The sequence below is a fragment of the Leiobunum rupestre genome, chromosome 9, assembly GCF_980474605.1.
Source record: "Leiobunum rupestre chromosome 9, qqLeiRupe1.1.hap1, whole genome shotgun sequence".
Lineage (NCBI taxonomy): Eukaryota > Metazoa > Arthropoda > Arachnida > Opiliones > Sclerosomatidae > Leiobunum > Leiobunum rupestre.
The window spans coordinates 30,798,154-30,818,522 of record NC_143392.1 but is presented as its reverse complement, the minus strand read 5'-3'; the positions used below and the strand labels follow the sequence as shown (position 1 = coordinate 30,818,522).

Sequence of the window (20,369 nt, the reverse complement as noted above, 5' to 3'; positions counted from 1 at the left end):
TATTTCTCTTTGAGTTCCACTGACGACGTGAGTTATCGCAATTTACCAGGAATTTTTAGTGATTATATATGTGATTTCTCGTTCGATTTATACACCTGATTACTTAAGTGATTACCCCTCTTTATAATAACATAAAAGGACCTCTAATTAAGGTATTCATTTACCTAACATTTTTACGTCTTTTACAATCAGCATAAAGTAAAAAAAAATGCTTTTATCGAATTTGAAATCGGCAGAAACTTTAGCGGAGTTTGCATCTAATTTGGCCCTTCACAGTCTGGCGCTGTCAAAACTCAATCAACGAGATCATTACTGGGATGACATTCGAGATGACGTTGAAGCTTGACATTTCCGGAAGCTCCAAAGATCTTCGAGACGAATTCAGGATTTAAAGTATTTTCTTCAATGCGCTATCTTGCTCAATGCTACCACAGAGCCTAAGTGCTAATACGAAGGAAGAAAAAGTTCCGAATATTTTTTAAATGAGCTAGTTGCCACGCGTCTAAGCTTATGGTAATCTATTCTGGTCTTTACAACTAACACATTAGGATAATTTGACGATCAGATACTCAGTTGCTGATTATGAAAGGCGGAAAGATACTACCACGAATTTCCGGTAAATCATCGGCGGGAATTTCGAATTTCGCCTATTTTCTGTTGAATTCCTATAAGTTCCTGGGCGTGTTATATTAACCCATTTTAGAAATGTCTATTCCACGGTAAATTTCAAAGTGATCAATAAATATTTAATGTAGATTATTTTTAAGCTTCAATATAGCGTAGTTTTAGTACTAAGCTCCTAAGCAATCATCAAATCGCACGTTTATACACTTCAACGTGGTAATCTCTGCATTACCCATTCTATACTTACCCTGGACTCGCCAAACTGAATTTTTTTAGGTATTCCTCGCTAAATCTTATCCATGTTAATTAATTAATTATCACTTTGAAATATAACGCAATAGTCGGTATTTTCCAAATGTATAACGGGCGTGGGTATAATTAGAATTTCAACCGTAAATACAGGTTAAATTCGAAATTCCTGGCATCGATTTCCCGGAAATGCGTGCTAGTATCTCTCCGCCAAATGTAATAGATTTTTGGACTTTCGTAACCTGCAACTGGGTATAGTAATAATAGTACCAAGAAATAACCAAGAATTCTGGATTAGCAATAACCAGCTTCTACTGATCTTCCGGTATCTACTAGGTGTGATACCAGAAGTATATAAAAATCTCTTACGAGATAAGCCTTATCTAAAATTTTTACCCTAATGTTATTTATTATTGTTTTACCCGTATTAACTTTTGCTACAATGTTCACTCCATAAATAACATTAGGGTTAAAATTTTAGTTTCATTTTGGCGCAATATTCGTTACCTCAAATATATTTAAAGATTTGTATACTCACGATGTTGTTCTTTCCAAAAAGCTATCACTGAAATTTCTAGCTCGAACTACACAAAAATGGCAACAAAAACTAAACGGCCCGGAACCTTTGTCCGGGACTGTACCTTTGCAGGTTCCCACTTATTTTTCATAAAGCCATTCGGAGGAAAATATAATGCAGCGCTGAATACTTCATCTACTAATTTATCCCTACGGGGTCTAGTTTTGAAATTTAACAATGGTAAGATTGTATTTATGTATAATAACGGGCTTAGGTCATTGGTTCTAAAACTCCACCCTACCCGACCGGACCCAACCAAACCATACCCTACCCAACCGGACCATACCCTACCCTACCCTAACCAACCGAAACCTACCCTACCCTACCAAACCGAACCCTACCCTACCCAACCGAACCCTACCCTACCCAACCCAACCCTACCCTACCCAACTGGACCCTACCCGACCCAACCAGACCCTACCCTACCCAACCAGACTCTACCCTACCCGAACCTATGACACTCCACTCCACCCAACCTAACGTAACCTAACCTTTAACGTTTAATAGACCAAATTGTATTTATGTATAATAACGGGCTTAGGTCATTGGTTCTAAAACTCCACCCTACCCGACCAGACCCTACCCTACCCGACCAGACCCTACCCTACCTACCCTACCCTACCCTACCCTACCCAACCGAACCCTACCCTACCCAACCGAACCCTACCCTAACCAACCGAACCATACCCTACATTTTATTTTAAAAAACCATGACAGCTGTAGGCCGTCTCGAAACAGCTGTCATGGTTTTTTAAAATAAAATGTTTTTAATTGTGCAATAGTGGTTTTAATTTATTAATTATTATAATTTCTGCACAAGTGAGCCGGTAAATATTCGGTTGAAGTATTTGGGTTTTTATAAACTAAACCATAAGTAACATACTAACTGATTTGAAGAGCTATTGCGCAATCTAGGTTTAGTTCTCAGCCCCCTAGTGTCTAAATATTCCTAAGGTGAAATATATTACTACTTGTACCAAGGATGATAGCTGTTTCGAGACGGCCTACAGCTGTCATGGTTTTTTAAAATAAAATGTTTTTAATTGTGCAATAGTGGTTTTAATTTATTAATTATTATAAACCCAAATACCATAAAATTTTTAAATTCAATAATGTAAATTTCGTTTTAAATTAGAACGTGCAAACGCGTTTGAAGTGTTAGGAAAACCTAAATAAGTTCGTCCTAACTGTCCAAAGGGTGTAGAGCAAAATAAGGGTTTCGAAAAGACGTCTCTTAAAACAATTTCCACCTGATATTTCAATAGTAATTAGTAAAATAATAGCGAAACACGATTCAGCTCTCGAAATAATGACCAAAAATAAACTGGAAAACCTGAAATCATTTGTGAAAAATTATCAAGAAACTGAAGCGTCGTTATCAGTAATTAGAAAATATCATCCGAGGGAAATTTTTTGTCAGAAGAAATTTCCTGGTCCAACAGCAATGCCCCCCCCCCCCTTCCTTCGACCCCTGTAAAGGCTTCCATCCATTAGTGCTCGTTTGCTTAATAGCTCTATCTCTCTGTCTTGTCCAACCTGCCTTCTAAGTCTTATCAGCGAGAGTAACTTCTCGGAACCGCTTCCGTAGCGAGCGCCTTCTTCCTAATTACTTAAGATAAAACAAGCAAAAAATGAGAGGAAAGACAAAGATACATTAAAACTACAAACGTCCTCGCCACCAACTTCGGCACGAATACGCTAGGATATTCCTCAATGCGAGAAGGACGTACTTACAAATGTGCCAAATCTGAAGCGGATGAAGCGAGTATCTTCGAAAGAACCTTTGGTGCAAGACGAAGAAGATAGTGCTTCCATCGGCCAACTGAACAGATGAAGATAATCAGTTAGTCAGATCAGCTTTATCTTATAATCTGATCTCCAATTGTATCTGATTTATTTTCCCAAATAACCTAATCTCCAATTGAATCTGATTCTTTTTCCCAAATAACCTGATCTCCAATTGAATCTGATTCATTTTCCCAAATAACCTGATCTCCAATTGTATTTGATTTATTTTCCCAAATAACCTGATCTCCAATTGTATCTCATTCATTTTCCCAAATAACCTGATTTCCAATTGTATCTGATTCATTTTCCCAAATCACCTGATCTCCAATTACATCTGATTCATTTTCCCAAATAACCTGATTTCCAATTGTATCTGATTCATTTTCCCAAATAACCTGATCTCCAATTGCATCTGATTCATTTTCCCAAATAACCTGATATCCAATTGCATCTTATTCATTTTCCCAAATAACCTGATCTTCAATTGTATCTGATTCATTTTCGAAAATAACCTGATCTCCAATTGTATCTCATTCATTTTCCCAAAGAACCTGATCTCCAATTGTATCTGATTCATTTTCCCAAATAACCTGATCTCCAATTGTATCTGATTCATTTTCCCAAATAACCTGATCTCCAATTGCATCTGATTCGTTTTCTCAAATAACCTTATCTCCAATTGTATCTGATTCATTTTCCCAAATAACCTGATCTCCAGTTGTATCTCATTCATTTTCCCAAATAACCTGATCTCCAATTGTATCTGATTCATTTTCCCAAATAAACTACCTCAACTGATTTGTTATAATTCTAATCACCAGATTCAGGAAGCTGAACAGTTATCTGACTTATATATATAATTTTGTGGTAAAATAAACAGTAATAAAAACTTCAAAAGTAATTTATTCGAGGCATAAATAAAATTGGTAGCTGTGTGAGATCTGAAATTTGCTCACAATCATCCTGAATGTTTGCAATGAATTCAGATTTATTTCGGTCTTAAATAATCTAGTTGGCATTTTGGCTCGTATCAACTGCAGTGATGATACTGATCTGATAATAACCGAACATAATGTGGATAATCTGCTATCTGTCAAATCGTTATAATTTCCTCGTATCAAATAACGAAACAGTTATCTGAAAATCGATTGGAAGTACTGACGACGTAAGACCATAGGTAAACAAATTTTGTTGGTCAACATAATTATTTTCAAGGTCAAGATCGACCGGTTTTTTGTAGATATTTTTATAATAGGATTTTAAAATATTTCAATTTTTGAGATCACTTCAATTTTCTTAACAAGCGTTGAAAATTAACTGTAGACTACTTAATCGGATAGTGTATTTGTTAATTTGATCGATAGGCGGCACCAAACCCCAAATTCAAACCACGTAAGCCTTGGACGAAATCGGCTCCCAAGGTAAACTATAGTTCTGACCCCGTGGGATTCTGTCCACCTTCCCCTTGACCTGTGTTGATGGATCAGGGAGAAAGGTAATATATTTTTATTAAAATTTTCTAATTATAAACCGTAATTAAGGTCAGAACGTAATTATCAATTTTTGCCCAGTTTGCAAAAAATCCTTATTTTTGGAAATTTAGAATTTAAAACAAAAATAAATTCGACTTGAAAAATGCTACTTATAAACGAAAAATATTTGTCTTGATTTTACGTCATTAAATGCTTTATTTTTAAATTAAATGTTTAGATGAAAAAAAAATTAAAATATATTTTGTTTTCAGCAAACGACTATCTTAGCAACGTATTAGTGAATAAATTACTCAAGCAATTTGACTTTGCGAAGCCAAAGACATCCTCATTTAACAACGCGGAAAATAAAATAGTGAAACTTGCGTTTTCGAGATACGACTTTTTCGCGTTAAGGAAACTTCTTATTATCAAAACGAGAAAAACAAGACAAATCAGTGAAAAGGCTACTTAAGCAAATGTTCCCATTTCTGCTCATTTTATTTAGATTACCCACGCAAATACACGAGAACAGCGCGTCAAAAGGCTTTTCACGTCCATTAGCAGTTTCCCTACAATGGGCATGGCCAATGGCGTAGGCAAGGATTAATTGTCCAAATCGCCACCTTGGGCTAGAATCTTAAAGGTCTCTTGTTCTAAATTTTCACACCCTTTTTGTCCATTGCTGTAATATTACTTAACGCGCAGTCAGCAAAAGCCGCCAAAAAATATCCAAGCCCCAATAAAACACTAATAATAATAAGCTAGGCTAATACCCAAGGCACCACCTTAGGCCCAAGTCATCTAGGGACTTTTAAAGCCATTAATTGAGGTGGCCGGGTTACAATGCGTATAGGAGGGTGGTGGCTAGCCCTTCATACAGCTCCCTACTCTCACTATTACCGTTAACCTCAACAAGTTTTAATGGAAAGGAGTAACCGAAGAACTCGGGGGAAATCCCATTTAACTTATTACGGGCCCTCAGCCTGCACGGGCCCCCGATAAAACAATAATTCCGGGCCCTCAGCCTGCACAGGCCCCCGATAAACAATAATTCCGGGCCCTCAGCCTGCACGGGCCCCCGATAAAACAATAATTACGGGCCCTCAGCCTGCACAAGCCCCGATAAACAATAATTCCGGGCCCTCAGCCTGCACGGGCCCCCGATAAAACAATAATTCCGGGCCCTCGGCCTGCACGGGCCCCCGATAAAACAATAATTCCGGGCCCTCAGCCTGCACGGGCCCCCGATAAACAATAATTCCGGGCCCTCAGCCTGCACGGGCCCCCGATAAACAATAATTCCGGGCCCTCAGCCTGCACGGGCCCCCGATAAAACAATAATTACGGGCCCTCAGCCTGCACAAGCCCCGATAAAAACATAAATCCGGGGCCCCAAAGAGAGTTGGTAATGCTAGGAAATAGGGTTTTACGGAGATAAACTTGAAATAACGGTTAAAGTTAGGGCCTTCAAGCTGCACTCAAGAGAGTTGGTGATGCTAGGGATATACGTTTAAAGATATAATTGGAATAAAGGTCTAGGGGTCCTCATCCTAAGGCTGCACGGGCCCATCTGTAATTTGTACTGCTAGCCCCTCTCTCGTCGGACCTCGGAGTACCGCTGGTCAAAACTCTGGCTACTCCACTGGACATCGCATTTCACTTCAAATAGATGATGAAATCAAAATGCCTTATTTGCAAAAACATCACATCTAGTTCCTAGCTTTAAAACGAAAAGGATAATTTCAATTTCAATTTCATGAGGAATTGTGGGTAGAAACCGATGACGTCAACTTAGATTAAAACATCATTAATTGCGCTGTTTATTTAAAGAAGATAGATGGCGCTGCGAAAAGGGAAATTATCTTATTGGCATAGAAAGCTAAACGCCTGGTATTTTACATCTCCCTGAACACCGAGGTGCAGCGTGTGGAACACTTCTACAGGCGCGCGGTAGACCAAAATGTCTACTGCAAATTTCTCAAAGCGAAAATGTACATTCAACGGGCGAGGATTATTGAATAATGGTGTGAATAGACATTATCTAGATGTCTAAGAGACGGTCGTAAGCCTCTAAATCGGTCGTTTATTCCGAGGCAAAAGTAAACGGCTGCGGAGGAGAAAGTAAAGAGGCGAAAAACACAGCGTCTCATTCTTATTTCATCACTGCCAACGACGACACCTACCGCCTGAAAGCGGGAGATAGAAAGACAGTCTCGCCTGTCTATTCACTCAAACTAGAAAAGTGAGTAAAGTCTATAAATGTTATCTGTAACACGCAGACTGCCTTTTGAAGCCAAGGCATCTGCTAAGCGAAACGACGACATCTAAGTGCAAAAAGTACGTATCTTAAATATAGCATTTTACCACGCGTCTTTGGTTTATGTATATTAGACTTGGTATAGTGCTTCTAAAATTCCTAATCGGTAATTCTTATTGTATCTTAAAATTGTATGTTAGTAAGACGATTTAAAAATATAATTATAGTTTCAACTTTTAAAAAAATATTTCTTTTATCAACTGGAGAGCTTTTAAGTCCCGAGTTATTAGTTTGGACACTAGTGCCATTTCTCAAGAAAAAATAATAATTAATAAACTTGTCCTAGGGAACAGTGTACCAATTCAGAATAGCCCAAATAATTAATAAACAATATTAAAATTGTAAGTCCGAATTAAAGATGTAGTTGTTTATAATATATGACTTTAATCCAATAAATTAATTCACCTTTTCACAGTGGTACCGCTAGGATATTTTAGAATGTAAAAACTCGAAGGTAATTTACTATAAATTATTTTTATTTAACAAAATATTTAAAAAACAATTCAGTATATTTTCAGGATTAAATGAGAACCCCATTATGAAAGAAACAAAATTAACAATGAGATGTAAAAAATTGTTTAAATTCAAAAAATAAATATATTTTAATTTATTTATTGGAAGCAACGGCTCCTCCGTTGGATTTAAAAAATATTTGTCTCGTACGTCTCATTATTAATTTTGTTCCATCATATTTGTTTATATAGTAGCAATAAATTTTATTTAAAATATTGGAATAAAGTAAAATCAGTTCAGCATTTTTGCCTTTAACATTTCAATATTTTCGAAATTCATGAGCCCTACTGCCTAATTATTTGTATCCCCTGACACCGCTCCTGACTTTTAAACATACGATGTTAATCATTTCGCTTAAATTCAGCGCACCGTGCTTTATCAAGATAAATCCTTTTGGTTTTAAGTGAAAGGAATGTGAGGAAACAAGAGAGGAGATCTGGGGGAAGAGAATGTAGAGCGTGGCTCCCTCCGGCGGTCGTCGTGAGAAGTAGCGAGGGGAGGGGAGGGGGGGGGGACTAAGGAATAATATAAAAACAGGCGGTCATCCCGGCGCTCGCTCCTCTCGTTTTCCGAAAACAGTTGGAAGCGGTGATATTACAGAGAACAGCTTCTTCGGCTTCCAAGGCGGAACTTTTGTAGCCACGGACACTGTGTTAAGAGTGAAATCGGGCCAGGACCTTCGTCGTAGTTGAATCGAAGAGTATCCGGGTGGGCCATGTGCGCCGCCGTCAGAGCAGCCCGGAAGGCGGCTTCATCTCATCACGCGCCCGCCTGCTGCAGATCGACACATCAGCTGGACAAACGTCTTCCAGCAAGTTCCAAGGCGGACATCGACGTACGTACCGTTACTTTTTCGTTCTTTTCTCTATCGAGTGCTTAGAAACCTTTTGATCGTAGTACCCTGTACATTTGGGTATCTAACGCGGACGCGTTTATCGATTATGGATTGCGAATTGTCATTCTACCCTCAACGGGACGCTCAAGTCTTTGTGGTCGTATGGTCCTGATTTCATTGTGTAAACATGGTGTTTCAAAAGGTTATGCAAAAATTTTAAGGAGCTGTAGGACTTTAAATACTGTTTAAGTTTACTTTTTTTACGCTGGTTACCTCGATTTGTTTACAAAGTCCTTTTTGTACCTATCACACGAACCCAAACCTTAATAATAATAAAGTTTATTAAACAGGAAAATAAAGTTTACACTTATTGAGCCCTGCTTTAGTAGGGAATGGAGGTAATATAAAATACCATGAAAGTTACACAAAAATAAGAACGAAATAACAGCAATGACAAAGGAATGGCGATGGATATGGCAAAAGGTACAGTTAGGAAAAGTAAAATATAAATAATTAATTTTTTTGTCGTGTTATACAACTATATAACACGCATTTCCCTGCTGCTTGGTTTTGCGCTTGTGGCAGCCTACTTGAAGGGGCTAGTAGGCCACACTTTGAAGCTCTCTGGCGCTCTTTTAACTCATCGTAGGAAAATGGGAAAAAAGAGGCATAATTCTCAAATCACCGCTACAACTCCTTAAGAGTTTTGCATAACCTTTTGAAACACCCTGTATTTCTTAGGATATTTGGAAAATTCGAATTATGGGAAATTGACAGTTTCTTATTGATGCTTTTTGAAACGTGGTTTCGTCTGCTAAATTTATTGGAGTACGCAGCCTCCGTTATAGCAGACGGATAGCGTCGTTTATAGTTCACAGTCGTCACTAGAAGGCGCTCGTTGATTTGAAATCATCGTTATAAACGTCATTCTAACAAAGGTTGTGTAAATTAGGGGCAATTCACACAAAAAAGACATTTTGGACATCCCATAAAGCCCTAGTAGCAAGGAATAACAATTTGAAACACTAGCATTGCTTTAATTATACTTTGACGCCGTCTTCATTATAATACCACCCTAAACCATAAAAATATTAAATTTCTTTAAAAATTAAGCCAATTTATTTATTGTTTTTACATCTAGAAAACATATATATTTTTTTATTTTGTAAATTGCAACTGTAAGTTGAAATATTTTACAATTTAGGCATGGAGGAAGCACGTGACTGATACTGCGTTCAGTCAATAGTTGCGGACATCTCCATAGAAGAGGAGGGGTTCAAAAATCAAGTGGCTCTGCCGAACGGCGGAGACACGAACTGAGTCTAAGCGGAATTTTCGTGAAAATTGGTTTTCCTTAATACGGGAATTTGTTTTCTTAACTGCGTTGCAATTCGGAGACTTTTTAATAATTTTAGTGTTTGTACTCAACTTTGAATTTTTCATATGATTTTTAGTAAGTTTCCAGGTTTTATTTAAGACTACTTTCATAATTTTCCCTTAATTATTTCGCTCGTAATCTACTTTTAAAATCGACGAAAATTTTGGAACCTGTATTTGTGCTAGGCCGCGGTTATAATGTTTTGAATTTAAAAATCATTGCGCAATAATTGAAAAAGGCTGGTTCGTTACTCGTTTGCGTCTATAGTGAGGTTTAACTATGAAATGGAAGACTAAATGAGCTGATAATCAAAGTTTAATCTAATTTTAAATTTTTTCTTTGCTCTGCTTTAAAAAAAGCAGCTTCTTCATTCAAGCAATCAACAGCCCGGTCAGAAATACATGTATTTCTGGCCCGGTTAATTCTGAATATAGTAAATATTTCTTTTACTTGCAATTGGGTTGCAAAGAAAAAATAGGAAAGAGAAAGCATAAACAACATTTAATGCCCTAATATCCAAACCATATGATAAGAAAAACCATTAATTTCTAAACTTCTAAAGTATTTTAATTCCGACAAAAAGCGATGCCCATCACGTCAGAGTAAAACAGAAGGTCAGCTTAGAGCTGACCTAGATATTTCTGAAGTTCACGTGTGAAGTTTACGCGGTTTGGCAGGGACTTCGGGACTTCAGGTGGTCCCGGACTCCCGGAGAGAGTTCCAGTCCTTGATGGAGGAGGGAACAAATGCGTGCTTCCGAAGCTTAGTTTTCAGATAGTTTTAATAAATCACACTCGCTTGTTAATTTAGAAAAAATTATGTAACTTAATTCATCATTAAACTTTGTTTATAAGCTCATTTTATCTTCCATTTCACAGTTAAAACCTCACTATAGACGCAAACGAGTAACGAACCAGCCTTTTTCAATTATTGCGCAATGAGTTTTAAATTCCAAACTTTAAAACCGAGGCCTAGCACAAATACAGGTTCCAAAGGCGGGGAATTCATTTCCTCGCCTTAAAAATTTCGTCGATTTTAAAAGTAGATTACGAGCGAAATAATTAAGGTAAAATTATGAAAGTAGTCTTAAATAAAACCTGGAAACTTACTTAAAATCATATGAAAAATTCAAAGTTGAGTACAAACACTAAAATTATTAAAAAGTGTCCGAATTGCAATACAGTTAGGAAAACAACTTCCCGTAGGAAAAGCATTGGGGAGAAAAACCAATTTTCACGAAAATTCGTCCGCTGAGACTCAGTTCGTGTCTCCGCCGTTCGGCAGAGCCACTTGATTTTTGAACCCCTCCTCTTCTATGGAGATGTCCGCTCCTATTGACTGAACGCAGTATCAGTCACGTGCTTCCTCCATGATTTAGGTTTCTGTAGAAATCTTTGATCTACGCTTCAGCAAACCCCCTCCCCCTTACTTAGTTACGTCATTTGTGAACCACCCCTTACCAGTGATTTCAAACAGATATGAGGCCCACTCTGTTAATGGTTATGCTTAATGTATCAAATCCACTTTCCTAATCACACGAAACTTTCTAAGTAACTGATATATTCATTTAAATTATTATTATTTGAATGAGATTAAGGATGGTATAAGTAGCTGATTTTTAAATTTCATATTATTAGTAAGCTCAGTCTTCAAGGTTGAGTTACTAAAAACCACCTATATGGACTACAATGCAAATAAGGGCAAACACTAGGGCGGTGAGAGTACTCGAACATCATCGAGTACTCGGCCTTTTTTGAGTACTCGACCTCATATAAATAATTAGAGAATACTCGTCAATTACCGAGTATTCTCTAATTACATGTACTTATTCGGGAACCCGATTACCCGAATAAGTGTGCTCTCTAAACTCGTCGAGTATTTGTTTTTTCTAGATTCGTTGCTTCAAAGTTCAAATAGGGGTTTTACAACTTTGGGGGGGGGGGGGGGATATTAAACGGTACATACAAAGTTGTGGAAACTGTGGTTCATTTAAATTAAAGAAATATTTTTCAGCATTGCAAGCTACTTTAAACTCCTTTTAAATTTAATTTCATAAATACTTGAATAAAACCAGCTCCTAATCAAGTACTCGATAACCCGAGTCGTTGAACATATTACTCGAGGTGTTTTTTTAGTTACTCGACTCGAATAAGAGAAAGTTTCCCCTGATTACTCGACTCGACTTCAATATTACTCGACTAGAATACTCAATGAAAAAAATTATACTCGATAACCGACTCGATTACCTAAATCCACTAATCGCACAGCCCTACAAAACACGCTAATAATGAAAAGGTGTAAAAAAGAACTGAACCCTAAAACATTTAAAGAAATTAAAAAAAATACGAATTAGTCAGACCAAATAGATCTTCGAGTCAAAAACGAATTAAATAATTAAATAATATAGCCAGAATTTCCAACGACTGATTCGTTGTGCCATATTTGGGGCCATCATAATTTTTGAATATAAAGCGAAGCGCAGCGTATTTGATATAAATATTAAAATACATTAGAACAGAAACTCAAACCAATAGCAAAGCCCAGATTTTAATGCATTTTTAAATGTGTACAAATATAACGAAGTTGGTGTTATAAATGTTAATGTATTTTAATATATTTCACTCAGAATTGAAATGTTAATATTGAATTATTCCTGTTCAAGTTAAAGTCTGATATAAATTAATTTTATTATTATGCGGTAGAATTCTGAGGAACCATCATTTAAAATAGTGAGTAGTTTTCGCCCGACGCAAAAATGGAAATTACACACGGTATTTTCCCTGGAGATCTTCGGTTTACACTTTATAACATTGTACACCAGCCACCTGATTTAAAAGCATTTAAACTCACTTACTGACGTAGACCTAAGGTGGTGCCTTAAGTAATAGACAAGTTAATTATTTAAACTAAACTTTTGATATCTATGAGATCACCAATTAAAGAACCAGTCATTGATGACAGTGATATCTCAACGCAATATCACCTAAGTTTCCGTACAATTAAAAAATAGACAGTATTATTTACATGCTTCCTGATGAAATTAAAGTCTGATATCTATAAGAAATTAGATTCTTAAATAAAAAAACCACCATTTATAACCGTGATACCTCAACGCGATACCAACTAAGTTCCCTTCATATGCAAAAAAGGAAATTACACAGTATTATGGACTTATTCCTGATTTTATTGAAGTCTGATATCTATAAGAAATTAGATTCTTAATTAAAGAACCAACCATTTATAACAATGATACCTCAACGCGATACCAACTAAGTTCCCTTCATATGCAAAAAAGGAAATTACACAGTATTATGGACTTATTCCTGATTTTATTGAAGTCTGATATCTATAAGAAATTAGATTCTTAATTAAAGAACCAACCATTTATAACAGTGATACCTCAACGCGATACCAACTAAGTTCCCTTCATATGCAAAAAAAGGAAATTACACAGTATTATGGACTTATTCCTGATTTTATTGAAGTCTGATATCTATAAGAAATTAGATTCTTAATTAAAGAACCAACCATTTATAACAGTGATACCTCAACGCGATACCAACTAAGTTCCCTTCATATGCCAAAAAGGAAATTACACAGTATTATGGACTTGTTCCTGATTTTATTGAAGTCTGATATCTATAAGAAATTAGATTCTTAATTAAAGAACCAACCATTTATAACAGTGATACCTCAACGCGATACCAACTAAGTTCCCTTCATATGCAAAAAAGGAAATTACACAGTATTATGGACTTATTCCTGATTTTATTGAAGTCTGATATCTATAAGAAATTAGATTCTTAATTAAAGAACCAACCATTTATAACAATGATACCTCAACGCGATACCAACTAAGTTCCCTTCATATGCCAAAAAGGAAATTACACAGTATTATGGACTTGTTCCTGATTTTATTGAAGTCTGATATCTATAAGAAATTAGATTCTTAATTAAAGAACCAACCATTTATAACAGTGATACCTCAACGCGATACCAACTAAGTTCCCTTCATATGCAAAAAAGGAAATTACACAGTATTATGGACTTATTCCTGATTTTATTGAAGTCTGATATCTATAAGAAATTAGATTCTTAATTAAAGAACCAACCATTTATAACCGTGATACCTCAACGCGATACCAACTAAGTTCCCTTCATATGCAAAAAAGGAAATTACACAGTATTGTGGACTTATTCCTGATTTTATTGAAGTCTGATATCTATAAGAAATTAGATTCTTAATTAAAGAACCAACCATTTATAACAGTGATACCTCAACGCGATACCAACTAAGTTCCCTTCATATGCAAAAAAAGGAAATTACACAGTATTATGGACTTATTCCTGATTTTATTGAAGTCTGATATCTATTAGAAATTAGATTCTTAATTAAAGAACCAACCATTTATAACCGTGATACCTCAACGCGATACCAACTAAGTTCCCTTCATATGGAAAAATAGAAATTACACAGTATTATGGACTGATTCCTGTGTTTATTGAAGTCTGATATCTATTAGAAATTAGATTCTTAATTAAAGAACCAACCATTTATAACCGTGATACCTCAACGCGATACCAACTAAGTTCCCTTCATATGCAAAAAAAGGAAATTACACAGTATTATGGACTTATTCCTGATTTTATTGAAGTCTGATATCTATAAGAAATTAGATTCTTAATTAAAGAACCAACCATTTATAACAGTGATACCTCAACGCGATACCAACTAAGTTCCCTTCATATGCAAAAAAGGAAATTACACAGTATTATGGACTTATTCCTGATTTTATTGAAGTCTGATATCTATAAGAAATTAGATTCTTAATTAAAGAACCAACCATTTATAACCGTGATACCTCAACGCGATACCAACTAAGTTCCCTTCATATGGAAAAATAGAAATTACACAGTATTATGGACTGATTCCTGTGTTTATTGAAGTCTGATATCTATTAGAAATTAGATTCTTAATTAAAGAACCAACCATTTATAACCGTGATACCTCAACGCGATACCAACTAAGTTCCCTTCATATGGAAAAATAGAAATTACACAGTATTATGGACTGATTCCTGTGTTTATTGAAGTCTGATATCTATTAGAAATTAGATTCTTAATTAAAGAACCAACCATTTATAACCGTGATACCTCAACGCGATACCAACTAAGTTCCCTTCATATGGAAAAATAGAAATTACACAGTATTATGGACTGATTCCTGTGTTTATTGAAGTCTGATATCTATTAGAAATTAGATTCTTAATTAAAGAACCAACCATTTATAACCGTGATACCTCAACGCGATACCAACTAAGTTCCCTTCATATGGAAAAATAGAAATTACACAGTATTATGGACTGATTCCTGTGTTTATTGAAGTCTGATATCTATTAGAAATTAGATTCTTAATTAAAGAACCAACCATTTATAACCGTGATACCTCAACGCGATACCAACTAAGTTCCCTTCATATGGAAAAATAGAAATTACACAGTATTATGGACTGATTCCTGTGTTTATTGAAGTCTGATATCTATTAGAAATTAGATTCTTAATTAAAGAACCAACCATTTATAACCGTGATACCTCAACGCGATACCAACTAAGTTCCCTTCATATGGAAAAATAGAAATTACACAGTATTATGGACTGATTCCTGTGTTTATTGCAGTCTGATATCTATTAGAAATTAGATTCTTAATTAAAGAACCAACCATTTATAACCGTGATACCTCAACGCGATACCAACTAAGTTCCCTTCATATGGAAAAATAGAAATTACACAGTATTATGGACTGATTCCTGTGTTTATTGAAGTCTGATATCTATTAGAAATTAGATTCTTAATTAAAGAACCAACCATTTATAACCGTGATACCTCAACGCGATACCAACTAAGTTCCCTTCATATGGAAAAATAGAAATTACACAGTATTATGGACTGATTCCTGTGTTTATTGAAGTCTGATATCTATTAGAAATTAGATTCTTAATTAAAGAACCAACCATTTATAACCGTGATACCTCAACGCGATACCAACTAAGTTCCCTTCATATGGAAAAATAGAAATTACACAGTATTATGGACTGATTCCTGTGTTTATTGAAGTCTGATATCTATTAGAAATTAGATTCTTAATTAAAGAACCAACCATTTATAACCGTGATACCTCAACGCGATACCAACTAAGTTCCCTTCATATGGAAAAATAGAAATTACACAGTATTATGGACTGATTCCTGTGTTTATTGAAGTCTGATATCTATTAGAAATTAGATTCTTAATTAAAGAACCAACCATTTATAACCGTGATACCTCAACGCGATACCAACTAAGTTCCCTTCATATGGAAAAATAGAAATTACACAGTATTATGGACTGATTCCTGTGTTTATTGAAGTCTGATATCTATAAGAAATTAGATTCTTAATTAAAGAACCAACCATTTATAACCGTGATACCTCAACGCGATACCAACTAAGTTCCCTTCATATGGAAAAATAGAAATTACACAGTATTATGGACTGATTCCTGTGTTTATTGAAGTCTGATATCTAATAGAAATTAGATTCTTAATTAAAGAACCAACCATTTATAACCGTGATACCTCAACGCGATACCACCTACACTTTTGAGCGATGCAAACACGTAAATGATATTTTCGCTTTCTAATAAGAAAATCAATGGTTTTTCCCTTTTGCAAAACCCGTTATTTTTGTCCGCGCGGCTAGAAGCGAAGCACTTAAGCAAATGATTTCGGTGGGAATCCGGATCGCCCAATAATAGAAACATCGGAGCGAGGAAAGAAAAATTGCCAAACCAGAAAGACGGACGGACAAGAGGAGAGCACTCCAAATTGAGGGAGCCGCGCCTCGGCCAAGGATAATGGTAGTCGAGCACGCCTGTACCCCTACCCCTTCCCGAAATTGCCCCAGGTACCATAACTACTGGGGAGCCTAGCACGCCACTTCAACTCCAAAATATGTTAACTCCGAGTATTTGCTATTCTGAGATCATGCGTCATCAAAATTAATAGTAGAGTCATGGAAATTAAAAGGTTCACAACGAAGGTTTAAAATGTACAATTTAATTTCTGATTACTGGTCCGTTAAAGATAAAAATAACGTTTCTGGTTTCCCCTTTCCATAAAAACTTGTTGGCTGGCGTGTCATGAAGGGTTTGCCTCCACACTGAAAGTAAGTCATTAAAAGTCGCTAGTTGATGCGTGGGGAATTTGATAAAATCGTTATATCATTTAGAAATAGTCTTAACCTGATTATATCGTCTTTCGTGGTAAATAGTTAATGGTAATATTTTAAATGTAAATAAATAATAGTTTATTTATTTCTACGAACTCAATCTTGTATGACGTATTTTTAAAATAGTTTGTTAAAAAGAGGTTCCCCAATGAATTTAGAGATGGCGGTAGTGGGATAATGGAAATTTTACGAAATTGAGACTAATAAATGTCCTGTGGTTAGAAATATGACTAACAAGGAGACTATCCGAGGTGGTTATCTCCGATTTGATTCAAACTCGGGTGGTAAGTAGACCTTCATGTAACTTGAAAATCCCTGAAAGGGTGGACAAGAATGGGCTTTCATTTTGCCATGGCAACCAAAAATGTTTTTCACAACTTAAAAACTGATTACTCGTATTTACCCAATATATGTATATTTACTCATATTTACTAAAATTGACGTATATTGGTCCAAGTGTACCAGATTTAGCCATGATCTGAATTATGTATCTAATTGATGAACCTTTTTTAATTTTTTTAAAAATATTGTTAGGGGGGACCCTTATAATCTTCGATTTTACCATGTTAATTTTCACAGGGAAAATCATTTTTTAAGTTGTTAAAAACATTTTTGGTTGCCATGGCCAAATGAAAGCCCATTCCTGTCCACCCTTTTAGGGATTTTAAAGTTACATGAAGGTATACTTACCACCCGAGTTTGAATCAAATCGGAGATAACCACCTCGGGTAGTCTCCTTGTAAGTAAATAACGCTTCCAAAACCAATAAAACTATTAAAAAGAATTTTTTTTTAAATGATCGGATAAAATATTTTCGATGTAAATTTTTTGAAATTGTCATTTATTTTGGAAAAATAAAGTAGGAACATGAGAATATTAATGTATCAAGAAAATAACATTAGGAGTAAATACATATTGATACTTATCTCATAATGACTGTCAAAAGGGGGCGTAGGTAGAGCGTATAACAACATTAAGTATAAAACGTATTTAACCAATATTTGTTATAACGTATAATAATCATTATGTATAAAAAAAAGTGAAACTGTATAAAGTATAATGTCATATTTAATACTCCATTTTCTAAAATACCACGCCCACAGCAATGGCCAGACCTCTTGCAAATTAGATTAAGTCTTCCGTTACGCACTGAATTTTTTCGATATGCATAATGGTTAAATATGTATATACGCGATCCGACTCTTTTTCCCTCAATATCCTGCATATTAATGAAATTACAAACATTACACAATGTTTTATATAAAATTCGTGTTTCGAAAAAACACAGTTGCTTAAAAAGATAATGGTTTTTATCTAAAGTCGGTAGAAAATAATTTTTTTTTAAAATTTATACCTTAAAAAGATTATACATAAACAATTTATATATTGTGACGGACTCCAAAAAGTATTTATACCTTAAAAAAATTGTACTTTACACATTTATATTTTACGCATTTATACATTACACATTTATATTTACGCATTTATACATTACACATTTATATTTTACGCATTTATACATTACACATTTATATTTTACGCATTTATACATTACACATTTATATTTTACGCATTTATACATTACACATTTATATTTTACGCATTTATACATTACACATTTATATTTTACGCATTTATACTTTACAATAATGCACGCATTTTATACTTTATAACAAAAAGAATTTATACCTTATGTTATTATACGCTCTAGCGCCTCCCCTGTCAGAAGACGTCAGTTCAATTTAACCAATGAGATATGGGCTGATTGGATTTGGTATAGAGATTAGGAGCTTACTTTTGATCGTGAAGGGAATTAGCAGAAACGCTAAAAATCGTCTAAGTACAAATAAATACATTTTCAGAAAGTTCAATTTATTTCAAACTAGTGTTGTTATTTTTCCGGAAAAATAAAATGCGGAAAAATTTCCAGGAAATTTCCCGGAAAATTTCAGTAAACATACTAAAAAACATTATAGTGTTACATTGTTAATCAGTTTAAACTAGTCTAGAGGTTTAGTTTTACTTTTAGATTAGAATAAATGCCGCTTTATTTAAATTTGCAAACAATATATTAGACTAATCATGGAATGAAAACTTTTTTTATTTTTTTCGGAAAAATACGGAAAATTTTCCGGAAAAAAGGCCTTGGTCATTTTCCGGAAAATTTTCCGACTTACAACACTATTTCAAACGTTTAAGCTCAATTCGTGTATTATTTGGAATTAGTGTATTTTGGCACTAAGGTGCCGAGCTATCGTACCCATTGCGGAAATATTTTCTGCAAGAAAATGATGCGACCGAAAAGCGTACATTTTCCCCCACCCTCTGGCGATTCTTTATCCTATTCTTTCGAATATCGTCCGTTCCACCTGCTTGCATCTTAAGGAGGAAGAGACACACACAGTTTTATCGATCCGCCGATAGAGGGAGCTCTTTCTGTTTTGTCGAATGATACTTAGCGCTTTATTATACCCTATTTTCTTAAGTCTCGAAGCTTAGAACTCAATAAAGACCTATAATAACAACGGAAAATATCTAAAAACTGAGCCGCCATCCACCTTACAAAATAATCGCATTACGTTATTTTAATGGAAACGTATTAAAATGTCAACTCCTCCCTCATTACCATTGCCATCTGGTGGTTTATATCGGTACTAAAGTGAACGCAAAGAGTGCATTCCAAAATTTCAGAATTTTCTATCGATTATCTACTAAATATTATATAATTTATGAGTAATAGTAAAATTTCCGTCGGAAATTTTAGATTGTTAGGTAAAAAGTATCTAAATTATATCATAATCAAGAATGTATATATGTATACCCTCACGCTAGTAGAATAAGCTGCTTAACCCTAAACCAAATCAAATGAACCAGGTATCCCATTGGTTCCCTAAAACGACATCTTCCGACGGGATTTAAATTATTGGCAAGTATTGTTTAAAAACAGTATTTATCTGGTTAAATATCAAATACAACATTAAATTATTTAACACTTACTTAATTTAATTGAAAATCATGAAATTATCGGTTGATAAATGCGCTTAATGGTACAATTTCAAGCAAATTATTAATTATTATTGTTAAATGAATAATTTCCTTGTTGACAAAATTAATTATATCTAAACAAAAATTATTTTTGATATTGAATAAATACACCAGTTCAGTAATACATTTTTGGTCGGCTTTTGATATAAGTTACAAAAAAATTACACATTTTTTTATGACGAACCAGAATATCAAAATATTTCATTTTCACCTTCATAAGTGAATTGTATATTTGCTTGGCCCTGAAGAACGACTCTCTGCTTACGATCCGTTAAATAATTTGCAATATTTGTGTTTTTTTCTTT

The 20,369-nt window shown here is 34.9% G+C and overlaps 1 protein-coding gene across 1 annotated transcript in view; it reads left to right on the top strand.

Moving 5' to 3' along the window:
* Positions 1 to 8,255: 8,255 nt before the first annotated feature.
* The window catches only part of LOC149927115 (protein O-mannosyl-transferase Tmtc3-like), a 323,135-nt gene continuing 311,021 nt past the window's right edge, over positions 8,256 to 20,369 (top strand). Inside the window, exon 1 of the mRNA XM_090157803.1 lies at positions 8,256 to 8,375. Coding sequence (XP_090013929.1) covers positions 8,256 to 8,375 — 120 coding nt within the window. The remainder of the gene's footprint in view (positions 8,376 to 20,369) is intronic.